This window comes from Carassius carassius, chromosome 23 (genome assembly GCF_963082965.1).
Source record: "Carassius carassius chromosome 23, fCarCar2.1, whole genome shotgun sequence".
Lineage (NCBI taxonomy): Eukaryota > Metazoa > Chordata > Actinopteri > Cypriniformes > Cyprinidae > Carassius > Carassius carassius.
The window spans coordinates 337,501-354,781 of NC_081777.1; the positions used below are offsets into that span (position 1 = coordinate 337,501).

Consider the following 17,281-nt stretch of genomic DNA (forward strand, 5'->3'; position numbering starts at 1 on the left):
ACACAGACACAGACACACACACAGACACAGACACACACACACACACACACACTCACACACACACACACACACACACACACACAGACACACACACAGACACAGACACACACACACACACACACAGACACAGACACACACACACACACACACACACACACACACACACACACACACAGACACACACACACACACACACACACACACACACACACACACACACACACACACACACAGACACAGACACAGACACAGACACACACACACACAGACACAGACACAGACACACACACACACACACACAGACACAGACACACACACACACACACAGACACAGACACAGACACACACACACAGACACAGACACAGACACACACACACACAGACACAGACACACACACACACACACACAGACACAGACACACACACACACACAGACACAGACACACACACACATGATCTTTGTGTGTAGAGTTCTGCTCTCGTTCTCTGCTGTTCATTCGTCAACCTCCTTTTCTGTCTACATCGGGCATTCACACAGCAGACAGTCACACTCGTTTCAGGCTTAGTTTAATCCTTGATCGCTTTCTTAAGAACTTTAATTACCTCCGGCGCTCTTCCTGTAGATCTGTGTTAATGCGACTGGCTTACACTGACAGTTTAACAGCCTGCGCTTCCCATGAGCCTCGGCTGCAGATTTGGAGCGGGCCGGTTCATTCTCCAACTTCTTTAATGCAAAGCCGGACATTCAGATGAAAGTTGGCACTGGGTGTTAAGCGTCTGGGTGTCTGAGGCACAGGACATTATTTTCCTGTGACACATCTTTCATCTTTAGCGCATCTCTCCATCTAGAGGCCGCACGTCTGCTGTCATTTATCTGCTCGGCTTCTGATCGTCCTCCTCTCCTCTGCCCAACACTGATCGCCCCCCATGAGTTATAGTCACTTTTCGATAATCAATCCTCAGGGATACGAGTCCAGCGTGTCCCATAAAGCACTAATTTATGGAGCTGCTGGAAATTGCAGAGTTCTCTGGTTGCCTTTCCTCATCCTGACCTGTCACAGATATCACTGTTTGATATACTAGCATCATCTGCAGCTCTCTCTCAGCCCTGATAGTCTCTGTTTAGCATGCCTTCATGTGTTTCTCTGTGGATACACGCTGTCATTCCAGCTAGTCTTCTGGCTCATTTCACTTTCATACACTTGATGATTTTCCTCTTTCTGTGTGGAAACTAATAGTAAACAGTGGGTAATAAAATGCAACAGTGTAGTTTCAGAGGTGCAAATACATTATTATTTTTTTTTCATAACGATAACATATAAAGCTTTCAGCACAGACCTACTCTGAGCTCAGAATCTGTTAAATAATGAAATATACTTCTGGTCAGGGCCAGATTAACACTTTGTTGTACCCTGGGCAACAATATTCAAGGGCCCCATCATCACGACCCCAGGATCACCATAATATGGTCATATACTAATATACATATACATATCAAATTCTAACTGTCATCAGGTGTATTTTGATTTACAAATATTTAAATGCTCATAGAACTACAAATGCACTACTATGTCCCCTATCAAAGACATTCACTCACATATGATGCTATGAAAACAAAACACATCAGCATCTGTATAATCTGGTAAAATTGACCCACTACATTGAGAGGGAGGGAAATATCCTCCATTTTCACAAAAATGAATAAATAAGCAACCACTTTCAAACCATTGTTTATTTAACAACATTTATTCCCAATAGAAATGTATTGAATTGATAGAGCTATAACAGAAGACCACAGACAACACATCAAGAAACATTTTGGTCCTCAGCTCATTTTAAGCAGAAATCACCCTGACAGGGTGACCCTGTTTCCTCAGAATTCAACAAGGCAATCAAGTTATTAGTCCAACACAAACAATTTGAAATCTGCCAGTTTTCCCTCCACAACAATATACAGCATTTTAATAAAGCTGGCACCTCAAGGAAAAAATAAATAAATAAAATGCAGTATCACTATTATCTGCTCATAAACATTTTTATCCTAAGCTCATTTTAACTTGTTTTAAAATAGAACAACAACATATCACAGCACAATTAACCAGTTAAACATTGTAGTGCTACATAAACATTTAGAAATCTGTCAATTTCTCTGAAGAAGACAAGACAGAAATAAATGCTACATAATCTGGCAAAACACACAATTTTAGTCCTAAATAATGAGGAAGTGTATGTTTGAATTTGAAATGCCTTCATTTGGCAAACACATCTTACAATGGCTTTTTTCTGGACTTTGACTGTACAAACTGGTGTACAGTATAACATCTTCAAAATCAAGGCCACTAACAAGTTCATGTCCAATAGCTAAAATAGAAAGTGCAGAGCCGTGTCTGTGACACAATTTCTCTCTAGAAGACAAGATAAAAATAAATACTACCAAACCTGGCAAAACACACAATTTTAATCCTAAATAATGAGGAAGTGCATGTTTGCTTTCATTTGGCATCTTGTAGAAAAGTCCTGGTTAGCTGAGTTGTCCTCGTCGTTGACGGAAGCTGACTTAACAGAACTGTCGTCAACATTAACAGGAGTGAAGAAATGACCTATTTTAGGTATATACTTTACATTTTCTGCGTTTCTGATGTCCTTTTCCTTTTTTAATTTCCGCTTCGCGCTCCCATTTAGCTTCTCCATGTCAGATTTTTTTCTGTTGTAGCAACGCCTGACGTAACCCGCTCGGCGTAACATTTGACACACCTCATGCGGACTGACCAATGAGGAGAGGGTCTTAACTTGAGGGCCTCTCTTCATTGGTCATTCCGCATGAGACTGACGGCGCTGATCCACTTGTCCGACACGACTGTCGCGTGGTGTCGCGACGCCTCCCCACATTTGTACGTTGATGGGCGTTCCTCTGTTTGCCGCTATGGGCGTGGTTTAACCCTAACCATCCTAATGTTACCTGCTATCATAAATACTACTAGCATATGAACCCGTTTCTGCAGATGTACATATGCTGTCTGCTATGAATCAATTAACATTTTATTTAACACAATACAAACTCATAAAACCCACCAGGGACTCCAACGACCTCTGCCACCCTTCTCCATGCGGAACTGCGTAGCTCGTTGTCCCTATATGACAATAAAGTCGGATCATATAAATTAGGGAATCCTGCGACAGCCACAATCAGTTTCTCCTCCATTTTGTACTCTGGAAGTAATATAAAGTTTCCGCGCATTTTTGAAGTAGGATGTGACCTGCGAAGAGACTTCCCTCCGTCTCCATATGCTCTACTTCTATTGGATAGACGCGCCGCGTTTGACGGACTTCATTTGCATAAAGATGGGCATCGGCCAGCTTTTTGACGCGCAGCACTTTTTCAAATGAAGCGCCGCCTTCCCGGAATGCTTTGCGGGTGCGACAAAGTCGCGTGACGTCACCCATAGGAATATAGTGGAGCGCGGCGCGACAGAAGTGTCGCACGGACAAGTGGATCAGCGCCGTGACTCTCAACCGCTCTCAACTCACGTTCAAAGTCATAGGCAGCGCAGCGTCTCTCTGTGCAGCGCAAAAGCCCGTGTTGACAGTTTGTTTAATGTAAAGCGGGAGATTACCAGATACAGTATTTTGCTCGTGCCCTTGCTGCCCTGGGCCCTTTAGAGGTCTTGGGCCCCTGGGCAATTGCCCAGTTGCCCGTATGGTTAATCCGGCCCTGCTTCTGGTCCATGAGATTTTTAACTTTACAATATGCTGCATTCAACACTGACTAAAATCCATCAATCAGAATCACTAGTACTATAGAAATCACTAGATGGGTAACCACTAGATGTCCTCCTTCTTCACGGTGTCTGTCACTTCCTGAACCACATTCCCCACGATCTCTGTCTCCTCATTGCACTCAGCTGTCACTTGTCATTAATCATTGCACTCAGCCAATTACCCATTAGCATTGTCATTTCCCTGTGTATTTATACCCTGTCTGTTGTAGTATGTGTCACGGAGTCCTTGTAGTATTCACAACCATTCTACGTCTTGTTCCTGCCCGTGTGTTTTAGGTCTGTTTATGTTGATTGGCTATATTGGTTTTGACCCCTGCCTGGACTGGATTACCCCTAAATAAAGACATACCTGCATTTGGATCTCTGTCTGTGTTTTACTGGATCGCGATCGTGACACTTCCTGCCACTCCTTCACCCAGTCGTTACAGTCTCTCTAAACTCTTAGCTACTTACATTTGCATTTGATTCACACTATCCACAATAAAACTGCTGTCATCCCTGTTGCTTTTATAAACACAGTTACCACATAATAAAAACACAAGAACCCTTGTGGAAAAGCAGTGTGGGTAACACTTAATTTTAAAACATCCTTGTTACACATGTTGCATGTTCTTATTATAGTAAGTATATAATGCATAATTACATACAACTAACCAAACTTTAATCCTAACCATAAAGTATGTACGGTACATGTTAAAGATAAAATAGTACTATTAAAGTACTATTAAAATAGTATTAATGATGTAATTAAACTGTAATAAAGTATAACCTCATATTGAATGTGAACTTCAGTGTATGTTAAATCTTAAAAGTATATATATACAGGTCCTTCTCAAATAATTAGCATATTGTGATAAAGTTCATTATTTTCCATAATGTAATGATAAAAATTAAACTTTCATATATTTTAGATTCATTGCACACCAACTGAAATATTTCAGGTCTTTTATTGTTTTAATACTGATGATTTTGGCATACAGCTCATGAAAACCCAAAATGTCTGTCTCAAAAATTTAGCATATCACTCTAAACACCTGCAAAAGATTCCTGAGGCTTTTAAAAACTCCCAGCCTGGTTCATTACTCAAAACCGCAATCATGGGTAAGACTGCTGACCAGAAGGCCATCACTGACACCCTCAAGCAAGAGGGTAAGACACAGAAAGAAATTTCTGAACGAACAGGCTGTTCCCAGAGTGCTGTATCAAGGCACCTCAGTGGGAAGTCTGTGGGAAGGAAAAAGTGTGGCAAAAAATGCTGCACAACGAGAAGAGGTGACCGGACCCTGAGGAAGATTGTGGAGAAGGATTCCAGACCTTGGGGGACCTGCGGAAGCAGTGGACTGAGTCTGGAGTAGAAACATCCAGAGCCACCGTGCACAGGTGTGTGCAGGAAATGGGCTACAGGTGCCGCATTCCCCAGGTCAAGCCACTTTTGAACCAGAAACAGCGGCAGAAGCGCCTGACCTGGGCTACAGAGAAGCAGCACTGGACTTTTGGAAAAATATTGCATGTCATTCGGAAATCAAGGTGCCAGAGTCTGGAGGAAGACTGGGGAGAAGGAAATGCCAAAATACCTGAAATCCAGTGTCAAGTACCCACAGTCAGTGATGGTCTGGGGTGCCATGTCAGCTGCGGGTGTTGGTCCACTGGGTTTTATCAAGGGCAGGGTCAATACAGATAGTTATCAGGAGATTTTGGAGCACTTCATGCTTCCATCTGCTGAAAAGCTTTATGGAGATGAAGATTTAGTTTTTCAGCACGACCTGGCACCTGCTCACAGTGCCAAAACCACTGGTAAATGGTTTACTGACCATGGTATTACTGTGCTCAATTGGCCTGCCAACTCTCCTGCCCTGAACCCCATAGAGAATCTGTGGGATATTGTGAAGAGAAAGTTGAGAGACGCAAGACCCAACACTCTGGATGAGCTTAAGGCCGCTATCGAAGCATCCTGGGCCTCCATAACACCTCAGCAGTGCCACAGGCTGATTGCCTCCATGCCACGCCGCATTGAAGCAGTCATTTCTGCAAAAAGATTCCCCACCAAGTATTGAGTGCATAACTGAACATAATTATTTGAAGGTTGACTTTTTTTTTTATTAAAAACACTTTTCTTTTATTGGTCGGATGAAATATGCTAATTTTTTGGGACAGGCATTTTGGGTTTTCATGAGCTGTATGCCAAAATCATCAGTATTAAAACAATAAAAGACCTGAAATATTTCAGTTGGTGTGCAATGAATCTAAAATATATGAAAGTTTACATTATGGAAAATAATGAACTTAATCACAATATGCTAATTTTTTGAGAAGGACCTGTGTATATACTATTAAAAAGTGCACTTTGCAATAATGTCAAATTCTGCTTTGAGGTGCACCCAAATAAGCACTCTGAAGTTTAACTATTTGCATTTAGTTCATTAGGTTCACACTTAAGCAAATGATTTTATTTCCATAATGATGTCACGCTGTCTGGTCTCTGTTTCCCTGGGTGTCCACTAGTGGTCTCACTTCCCCATAGGCACCTCACCGCAGGCACTACAATTCCCACAATGCCTTGTCCCTTCATCACAGTAATTGCACTCCTGTTAATTGCACTCAGGTGTCTTCACTTGATAGTCATTACCCTGCCTATATAATCCGGTCCGTTTCCTATTGTCTTTATGGAGTCCTTACTTTCCGTCACATAGTTTCCTCGCGTTTCCTAGTCCTTGAGTTCCTGTTCTTGTTCCTGTTTGTTTGTTTCTGTTTGGATTGATGTTGGTTATGACCCCGGCTTGTTTTTGACTCTGATTTGGATTACCCTTAATAAACCACACTGCACTTGGATCTTCCATCTCCTGTGTTCCCGCACGTGACAGAAGGACTCCATCATGCTATACATATGCTATACGTATACGTTCCCCAGCCACCATAGAGGAGCGGATGGGGAGACTTTCTAACCTAACCACTCTCCGTCAAAAGGGGAGTGAGGTGGGGGGCTTGGCGCAAATGTTCTGGACAATGGCAGTGGGGATAGGGTTTAACGATGAGGCCCGGAAGGACCTTTTCAATGACTGCCTGGATCACCCTTTACCTGGGTGGGAGATGAAGGGGCTGGAGATACTTTTGGGGGTTTACCAGTTACCCACAGCATCGATCTCGGTGGGATGACTCAGCCACACCTGTCTCTCTCGGTGGGATGGACGACTCTAGACTGGGGTCTACAGACAGTACGACCGCCAGCCCAGCGCCACAGCACAAGGTGGTCGCCAGTCCAGCGCCATCGTGCAAGATGGCCGCCAGCCCAGCGCCACAGCCCAAGATGGCCGCCGGCCCAGCGCCACTGCCCAAGATGGCCGCTGGCCCAGCGCCACTGCCCAAGATGGCCGCTGGTCCAGCGCCACTGCCAAAGATGGCCGCCGGCCCAGCGCCACAGCACAAGGTGGCCGCCAGACTAGCGCCACTGCCCAGGATGGCCGCCGGCCCAGCGCCACTTGCCAAGATTGCCGCCGGTCCAGCGCCACTGCCCAGGATGGCCACCGGTCCGGAGTCATGGCACAAGATGGCCGCTTGTCCAGCGCCTCTACACGGGATGACAGCCACAGTTGACCCTCCAGAGTCGAGTCAGGTTCCCGTTGATCCTCCAGAGTCGAGTCAGGTTCCCGTTGACCCTCCAGAGTCGAGTCGGATTCCCGTTGACCCTCCAGAGTCAAGTCAGGTTCCCGTTGACCCTCCAGAGTCAGGTCAAGTCACCGTTGACACCCCAGAGTCAGGTCAAGTCACCGTTGACACTCATGAGTTAAGCACTACCACAGTTAGACCTCAGGAATCAAGTCACTGGTGATCTTCAAGGACAGAGTCAAGTCACCAATGATCTTCATGGGCAAAGTCAAGTCACCAGTGTTCTTCATGGACAAGGTCAAGTCACCGACTCTCTTTATGGGCAAAGGCAAGTCACCATTGATCTTCATGAGCAAATGCAAGTCATCATTGATCTTCATGAGCAGAGTCAGGTCACCAATGATCTTCATGAGCAGAGTCAGGTCACCAATGATCCTCATGAGCAGAGTCAAGTCACCAATGTTCTTTATGAGCAGAGTCAAGTCACCATTGATCTTCCTGGATCCAGTCTAGACTCTGGTGAACTACCAGAGCTTCTCCACATCTCTGCTGAACTACCAAAGCCTCTCTACGTCTCTGCTGAACTACCAGAGCCTCTCCACGTCTCAGCCAAACTCTCTGAGCGCTCGACTGATCCTGTCGTGGCCACAGAGGCCACCCTTAACTTGTTCATGTTCTCTGTTTCAGACTTGCCTATCCAGACTTGCTCTCATGTATCATCGATCCCACTGTGGTGGTCTTCTGCGCCGCCCTGGTGGGCTTCTGTCTCGACCGCACAGATGTGGTGGTCTTCTGCGCTGCCCTGGTGGGCTTCTGTCTCGACCGCACGAATGTGGTGGTCTTCGGCGCCACCCTGGTGGGCTTCTGTTTCGACCACACGGATGTGGTGGTCTTCTGCGCCGCCCTGGTGGGATTCTGTCTGGACTGCACGGTTGTGGTGGTCTTCTGCGCCGCCCTGGTGGGTTTCTGTTTCGACCGCACGGATGTGGTGGTCTTCTGCTCCGCCCTGGTGGGCTTCTGTCTCGACCGCACGGATGTGGTGGTCTTTGGCGCCGCCCTGGTGGGCTTCTGTTTCGACCGCACAGATGTGGTGGTATCCTGCGCCGCCCTGGTGGGCTTCTGTTTCGACTGCACAGATGTGGTGGTATCCTGCGCCGCCCTGGTGGGCTTCTGTTTCGACCGCACAGATGTGGTGGTATCCTGCGCCGCCCTGGTGGGCTTCTGTTTCGACCACACGGATGTGGTGGTCTTCTGCGCCATCCTGGTGGGTTTCTGTTTCGACCGCACAGATGTGGTGGTCTTTGGCGCCGCCCTGGTGGGCTTCTGTTTCGACCGCACAAATGTGGTGGTCTTCTGCGCCGCCCTGGTGGGCTTCTGTTTCGACTGCACGGATGTGGTGGTCTTCTGCGCCGCCCTGGTGGGCTTCTGTTTCGACTGCACGGATGTGGTGGTCTTTGGCGCCGCCCTTTTTGCCCTTTTCTCTCTGTTTCCCTCTATGGACCTGGCCCTCCGTCCCTCCCCCTGATCCTCCGCCGGTCCACCTCCCTCCTGGGCTCCCTGTTTTTGTTTTGCAATTCTTGTCTCTGTTTCCCCATTTTTACCTGGCCCTCCGTCCCTCCCCCTGCTCTATGTAGTGCTGGACAGGGACCTAAAGACCAGTGTTTTATCTCACTGACTAAAACTGGTGTATTTTAAAATGACTGAACTCTCTACCGACAACTCTGTGTTGATTTCTCCCTTGTACTATTGTGTTTTCGCAGATTTTGGCAGAAAAAAACTTTTTGCTTCGGATGTTCATGTGTTATTCCTTTCAGAGTTGGTTTTGTCTGATTGTTTGAAAATGCCTATGGAGAAGATGGGAAGCTCTCAATAGGCCCAGCACTGCTGAAATACATTCTGTTCACTGGGTCTGTTCAAGGGTCTTGCTAACCCTTAACCCTAATCTGCACATGCCGCTCTCAAACATTATCAGCCAGGCAAATGTCTGCGCCATCCTCACTCGTTTTCTTAAAGCTTCAGCAGCTCTCAGTCTCAGATCTTCTCTTGAGCCGTGTGTTAATCTGCTCATGTCTCATCACTGACGGAGATTCGCCCCATTTCTCTATTTCACATCGTCAGTTCTGCCGGGATATTTATAATTCCTTTAACCACTCAGAGCTTTAAGCCTTTCAAACTCAAAATGGGTTTCTTTAAAATCTTCATGTTTAAGTGCTGGAAAAACTTTCATGCCCTTATACTGAGAAAGTGAAAGTGTCATGACATACAGTCAAGTATGGTGACCCATACTCAGAATTCATGCTCTGCATTTAACCCATCCATGTGCACACACACAGCAGTGAACACACACACACACACACAGCAGTGAACACACACACACACACACCCGGAGCAATGGGCATCATTTATGCTGCGGTGCTTTCCCTTGTATTTTATATTGTGTGTTATTCAGTAGTGTGCTTGGCAGGTTAAACCAACCTGTCCTCCAACCAAAACCTTCGTAAAGGTCGTTTGTCCAAATCCCTGAAATACGACCCATCAGAGCGTATGCTACAATTTTGCTCCAATCGGCAACAGGACGTTTTCAGATTAATGTTTTGTACCCGCGCTGTATTTGCACTGGGGATGTCCCGATCAGGTTTTTTTGTCCTCGAGTCCGAGTCCGAGTCATTTGATTTTGAGTATCTGCCGATACCGAGTCCCGATCCGATACTTCTATAATACATAAAAAAAGAATAAAGAAGAGCGAAAAAACAGATCCAGGATCTTCAATAAATTACATTTTGAAATATATTCAAATATAAAACAGCTATTTTAAATAGGCTAGTAAAAATATTTCAAAATCTTACTGTTTTGCTGTACTTTGGATCAAATAAATGCAGGCTTGGTGAATAGAAGGGACTTCTTAGAAAAAAAAGCTTAACAAGCTTACTGTTCAAAAACTTCTGACTGGTAGTATAGGCAACTTTATTTTTTCTCTAATTTCTAGCTTTTAATTGGCTTAGAAATCTATAAATGCTGGACAATAACAAATAATAATGATTTGTTTATATACTACAAACACTGTTTATCACATAATAATGCAGAATAGTTTCTATACTGTAATAAATACTATGTCAATCAGCACTGCATTGTTCATACTTTATTTATCACCTGCTGGAGATGACTTGAAGAACAATTTATTGTCGTGATCGTATATTAATGTCTTCGTGTTTGCATAAGTTTCTGTTTTCCTGTGCACACCACAGCATAGCTGGACGCTTTTGTCCATATTAGGAGTTTCCTGATATCAGCGCGAGAGCGTGCTCCGGCTTCGAGTATGAATGAAACACACACTGCATGAGAGTTTAGCGCTCTGTGATGTTCATCTCGCTGTATCCTGGGTCCGAATGAAATATCAGGTCATGCGCAAACTATCATGTCTCTTTGAGTTTTAATCTATATTTATTCACACCAGCTCTTGAAAACAAAGTGATGTCATGCCGCACGCGTTGCTGTTTCTGTGTGGAGTCAAAGGGTCTAACTCTGTGCCACCGCATAACAAAAGATGTTTTAAAAATTAATGAGAATATATATATATATATATATATATATATATATATATATCCGAGTCCTGATCGTGAGGTAACGTCCGATTCCGATCGAGTCTGAAACCACGCGATCGGGCCCGATTTCCGATCACGTGATCGGATCTGGACATCCCTAATTTGCACTATAATTTGGGTTTCGTGTAGCTCAGTTGGTAGAGTATTGAGTTATACGACTATATGTAATCACACAATCATGGGTTTGATCCCAAAGAAAACACATGCTCATAAATTGTATATGCTCTTTGCATCATAATTTTGCATGATTTTTGTGAGGGGTAGGTTTAGGGGCGGGGTAAGGTGTGGTCATTCGAGCGAATACACCACCTGGTAAAATATGAACAAATTACTGTGAAATTGGTGTAAAATATTCCACACATTCCATTTAAATAAACGCACATTTTGATTGGTAATGACGTTATACGTAATTTCATGAGGACAGATGCAACACGATACTGTCATTATTTTCACACTCGCTAGAGGGCACTTAACTTTAAAACATTAATATAGGTCGTAATAAGATGCTTGCACAAACGACCTATATGGTCGTTTTTTTGTTGGAGGACAAGGCTCGGTTAAACGTTTGCATGAATTGTCTTCACACACACAGATCAAGAGATGAAGTATTCTGATTTCAGTAAGAATGCCTATGTTCTTATGTTTTGGCAAATGGACCGTCAGGTGAGTACAATATTTATACTATTCAACCTTTGCTGTTAATGTACAGGAATGCATGCCTGTTCTGTCATTTGATGTGCTGCACATGTTGAAGATCAGACTGTGTGTATTATTTAGTTTTTCGGTCATTTCTCTAACACCCATCTGAAGTTTACGGATCAGAAATGCTCCTTACCTCCCTGCTCACAGAGCTGCTGCGCCAGCGCGTCCTTGAAGATGATCTGTCCTCGGTGAGTCGCTGTGGCCCTGAGGGACAACAGACCGAGAGAGAAAGAGAAATATTACAGAGCATCAGTCAGCAGAAGGAGAGGAGAGCAATAACCTGTCCATTACGTAAAAGAAGATGAAGTGTTTCTGCTGGAAGTGTAATAAAATTCAGGAGGAGGACTGAAATCTGACTGTAGGTCTTCATGTCAGAGACAGCGATCAGAGGTCAAGGGGTCAGGAGGAGGATGAGATGTTAGGAGCCTCTTTATAGATTTATACTTATGCTTCAAACCTACAGCGTAGACTGACAAAAATATGTTCTAAAATATGTTGTAACGTTTTGATAATATTCCCATTAAGTTATGTAAATGTTAGTTCAGGATATTCTCTGAATATGTAGAACATGCAGGTTTTATATATATATATATATATATATATATATATATATATATATTAGTGCTGTCAATCGATTAAAAACTTTAACTAGATTAATCACACATTTTTTCTGTGATTAATCGCAATTAATCGCAATAAAAAAAGAAATGTTTTTGTAAGTTTTTAATATATTTTTTAATGTAATAATTTCACAGTTAATCAAATTAATGTAGAAACAACATAAAGACAGTATATTTTAAATACTTGTTTAATTGTTTCTATTTTTTTACATTTATTATTAGGCTTCAAAAATATAAAAGTTTTTAATTCAAGTAAACTTAAAACAATGCTAACATAAACCCATAATAAATGTCATGTTTACTCCTGCCCTTCCTGTCTTAACAGTTAGGAAATATACAGAAATTTAATAAAGTTATCAAAGTTATATCCAGTCTGCACTGCATAAACTATAAATTAAATAGTTAATCCTTATTAAAGCTACAAAAGTTATTTAGTCAAGAGCAGCGAGTCATTTTCTCTGTTCCCTTTGTTCTTTAACTTTACTGACAGGAAGCTTTATTGGCTGCTGTCCCTTTAAGAGCAGACAGACACGCGGATCTCACCGTTTATATACTGTCTATGGATCTCGCCTCATTCTCTCACAACTCTTTTTGTTCATTTTAGACTTTATATAAATCATTTAAGATTGCTCCTATGAGGATAATCGACAAAACTGGCACTTTGGGATGTTTATTGTTAGTTCAAGCGCTTAAGAGAACTGGATTCTGGCGCCCTGTCTATGCATTGTGTGTGTGTGTGTGTGTGTGTGTGTGTGTGTGTGTGTGTGTGTGTGTGTGTCACATAAGGGCATTCACAGACAGCGCATTCTCTTTTGTCTTGCCGTGCTTGAAATGATTAAAAGCATTTAAATGAATAAGAGCGTGATCATATAATGTAAAGCTAGCCAACGGATGGCAGAAAATACGGATGCTGCGTTAATTGCATTAAATATTTTGACACGTTAAACCAGACAAAAATTAATTGCATGCGTTAACGCGTTAACGTTGACAGCACTAATATATATATATATATTCTGTCATGAAACTCTAGATGGTTCAGGCCAATGGATCAAACTCAATCTGTATCAATTGTATCAGCAGCCAGTGATCTTGCTGCTCAACACTCAAAACCTTTGCTAGTGCTTGAGGTAGACTGTAGCAGTTGCAGCGTGCCTCAGAAACCCTCCACCTTCCCCAGCTCCACCTGTATAGATCTGCTATGGGGTGATTCATGTATGCTACATGGGGGTTATAATTGATTTCATTTGTCTCTTGATGGCCTGGGGAAAAAAATCACAAAAGCATTCAACTTTGCAAAGCTTCCAAAGCAAATGCTTTTGGTCAGAATATACCGTATTCTCCTGCGTCTGGTGTCACCAGTCCTTTCATTTTATTAAAGAATGAATCATTAGTAACAGAAGCTTAAGCTCATGACCAGCGTGTCCACACACACACACAGACCCCCGCTGTGGGCTTTCACAGCCTCCTCGCACAACATCTCACCACATTTCTGATAGAGACCTGCAGCCGCTCCTACAGTTCAGTCTTCTGTGTTCTGTAACTGTGGCTGTGACCTGCGGCTCAGCTCTACAGCATTCGCTGATGGAGGTTTTGTGCTGCTTTCTTTCCCTCTACAGACATGAATAGCTGTTTGCTTTTAGGTCAAAGAGCTGCACAAGTCGTCCTGTAGCTTCATTAACCACATGTAAGACTACTGGTGATCTGCTGTCTGCCACAGAACCTCATTTTAGTCTTTGACATTTCATCATTTCACAGATGCCTTCCCCCATTGATGAACTTTACACTTTTGATATTACTGTTACACAGAGAGTCTTACTGAGAGCGAGAGGATCATGCAGCTGTATTTAACAGAGAAAAACCCTAAAGTCCAAGAACAAAACCTGATAAAAACCGAGACAAAGGTGAGTCCTAATAGTGACATGACATACAGCCAAGTTTAATAGGACACAGCTGAAAACAAATCAACAAAGGCAGTGTCTGAAATCTAACACAACTGACTTCGGGCTGTGGTTTATGAAGATCCTCCTCATAATACTGCTTTCACATCCTTATGTCTAATGATCAAGAGCAATTTCATATAGGCTTTAGCTTACTGACTTCTAAAGCTTGTGATTCCACATCCAGCATAAAAGTTACATAATTACACGTTAAGTATTTGTTCTTCTTTCAACCGAAACAGATGATGGCATCTTAAAGACAGCGTGTCATGCAGTTTTTGGAATCTGGATGCTCTTCTACCTCCATACTACCTGTGTAGACCTGTTTTCTAACCTTAGTACAGATGATGTTTCATGTTCTTAAATGTATTCAATAAATGCCATTAAAATAAGCGCTTGATCTTGCAAGTTTCATTGTACAACATCAGGAAGATCAGGCCTTTTCTAACGGAGCATTCTGAACAACTTCTTGATTTCTAGGCTGAACTAGTGCAGTGCTGTCCTGGCTAGACTTCCATCAAGCACAATCAAACCTCTACCAATGATTCAGAATGCAGCGGCACGACTGGTCTTCAATCAACCCAAAAGTGCCCATGTTACACATCTCTTTATCTCCTTGCACTGGCTACTGGTTGAGGCTTGCATCAAGTTCAAGACATTGAGGCTTGCATATAGAACAGCCACAGGCTCAGCACCCCTCTACTTCACCTCAGTATTACACCTCTACATCCTCTCCAGAAGTCTGAGATCTGCTAGTGAGCAACGCCTCGTGGCACCATCACAGAGAGGCTCAAAATCACTTTCCAGAACATTCTCGTTCATCATTCCTAGCTGGTGGAATGATCTTCCCACACCTATCCGAAATGCTGAATCGTCAATATCTGACTTCATCCTAAAAAAAAAAAAAACTAAAAAAAACTTCACTTGATGTATTCCCCAATTGTAAGTCACTCTGGATAAAAGCGTCTGTTGAATGATTGTAATGTTAAATAAATGTAAATGCATGTAAATAAAAAGGCTGATACCAATCAAATTAAATTGATAACAACAAAATCCATCTCTCCACTGCAGAAGTGGCACTGATGCTGTTCCTGAAGTGGCATTTAGATGTATTTACACAGAATGTGTAATGCAGCTCAGAGATGACATGAATGCATTTACACTGCATTTACAGCTGCATTTTAGATTAGAGTTTTAAATGTAAATAGATTGGATATAGGACAATGAAAGCAAACCTATACTAAAACCAATGGGTGGCAGAATCACTGTCTTAATAAGTGAATCATTCATTTACTAATTCAACCAATGCATTCACGGCTGATTCCTTCGGGAATGAAGCAAGTGGCTTGATTTGTGAGCCACATACTAGCATACTACTCTTGAAATTTCTGCCATATAAAGATAAACAGTAAAAGTAGTATACTAGTATGCAAATTTACCAACTCTCTCACTTGATCCATTCAAAAGTACTGAATCATTAGGGAAACACCACCATGTTGATCAGAGATGCAATGATTGATGAAATAGATTAAAACAGTCCACAATGACAATATTCAATCTTGAATCTTGAATCTTGAATATTCTGTCTAAAATATGGATCACTTAATATTAACTTGATACACATATTTATTTATTGGGACAGTCAATGGTGTAATGGTTAGAGAGTCGGTTGTGGGTCGAATCTCAGGTCTGGCAGGGATGGAACTGTAGGTGGAGGGAGTGAATGATCTGTGCTCTCTTCCAACCGTAATACTACCAATAAGATGAGACCCTTGAGCTAGAACTGAACTCCCAACTGCTCTAGGTGTGTGTGTGTGTGTGAGTACACTACTCACTGCTCTATGTACCCATTTGGATAAGTATGGGACAGCACACTTGGCCTCCTTTCCTTTCCTTTCCGACTCAAGCCTGCACCGGTAGATGGACATAGCCTTTCCAAACCAGACCAACCTAAAACCGACCAGATGACCACCTTACAAACACTCCCACCAAACACATTAATATACATTTGCAGGTTCTTAGCAATGTCCCGAGTTTAGAACTAACTCAAACCAAACACTAGAACAAGCTAATCAGCGTGTGCAGAATCACTTAAGCTCTAAATAGGAACATGAAGTGCTTTTAAATATTGCATTGTTTTAATTTACTATGAAATATTGTTTAAGAAAGGATATTTTGGCACGAGGTCAGCAGAAGTAGTTTTGCTGGACTGTTATTTCAAATTCAGTCTCTGACACCGAAAGCATTTATGCTTGTGAGACGTTCATTCTTCTGCTCTCATGAATAACAAAACGACATCTCATGAATAAATAACTAACTGCAAAAGGGAGAGAGGGAGAGATGTGGAAGAAAAAAAAACTAAAACAAAAAAAACAAAACAAAATCACATTCATCTTTCAGGGCTTGGTTAAGACAAATTTGGAAATGGGATTTATGAATAAAACATTGAGCATAATGAAGAGCAGGAGGTTACGTTGGAGCAAAGCACTTCAATATTTATGAAACGAGTCCCAGACGGCTTGTTCACTAATATGGCAACATTAGAGGAAAACACAGTAATGTGCTTCATTTAATATGTTTATTGCTCTTACTCACACAAAGTCTGGTGTCAAGGAAGATAAAAATATGTGTAGTTATTTTCATATGTGTTTGGTCTAGCATAATACATGTAAAACAATCTTGCTTTATTGTATTGTAAGCAGCCTCCACTTTTAAATATTGTGAAATTCTGGAGATGAATGTTTAACACAGCTTTTGGAGTGTGTTCAAGGTTTCAGGTATGGACATAATTTCCATCTGTGATCATTAAAGATCATTTGACTTTGGTTTCAAAAGGCACATAACTTCATGTACAAAATTGAAACCAACCTCAAGAACATCTGACTGATCTGATTTGAGTGGACGAGCGGTCAGACTTATTCAGTATGTGTGTTTCTCTCACAGATGGAGAGCTGGCTGTGTCATGATGAGCTCTGAGGACATCATGCTTCGGTGAAGAAGAGAGATACAGAGAGAAAGATTCTCCAGCACACCATAAC

General features: G+C 42.5%; 1 protein-coding gene across 3 annotated transcripts in view; it reads right to left on the bottom strand.

The window, feature by feature from the left end:
- The window catches only part of LOC132101176 (reelin-like), a 121,627-nt gene that overhangs the window by 67,050 nt on the left and 37,296 nt on the right, over positions 1 to 17,281 (bottom strand). For all 3 annotated transcript variants that reach the window (XM_059505888.1, XM_059505887.1, XM_059505886.1), the window contains exon 4: positions 11,820 to 11,890. In XM_059505888.1, coding sequence (XP_059361871.1) covers positions 11,820 to 11,890 — 71 coding nt within the window. The remainder of the gene's footprint in view (positions 1 to 11,819; positions 11,891 to 17,281) is intronic.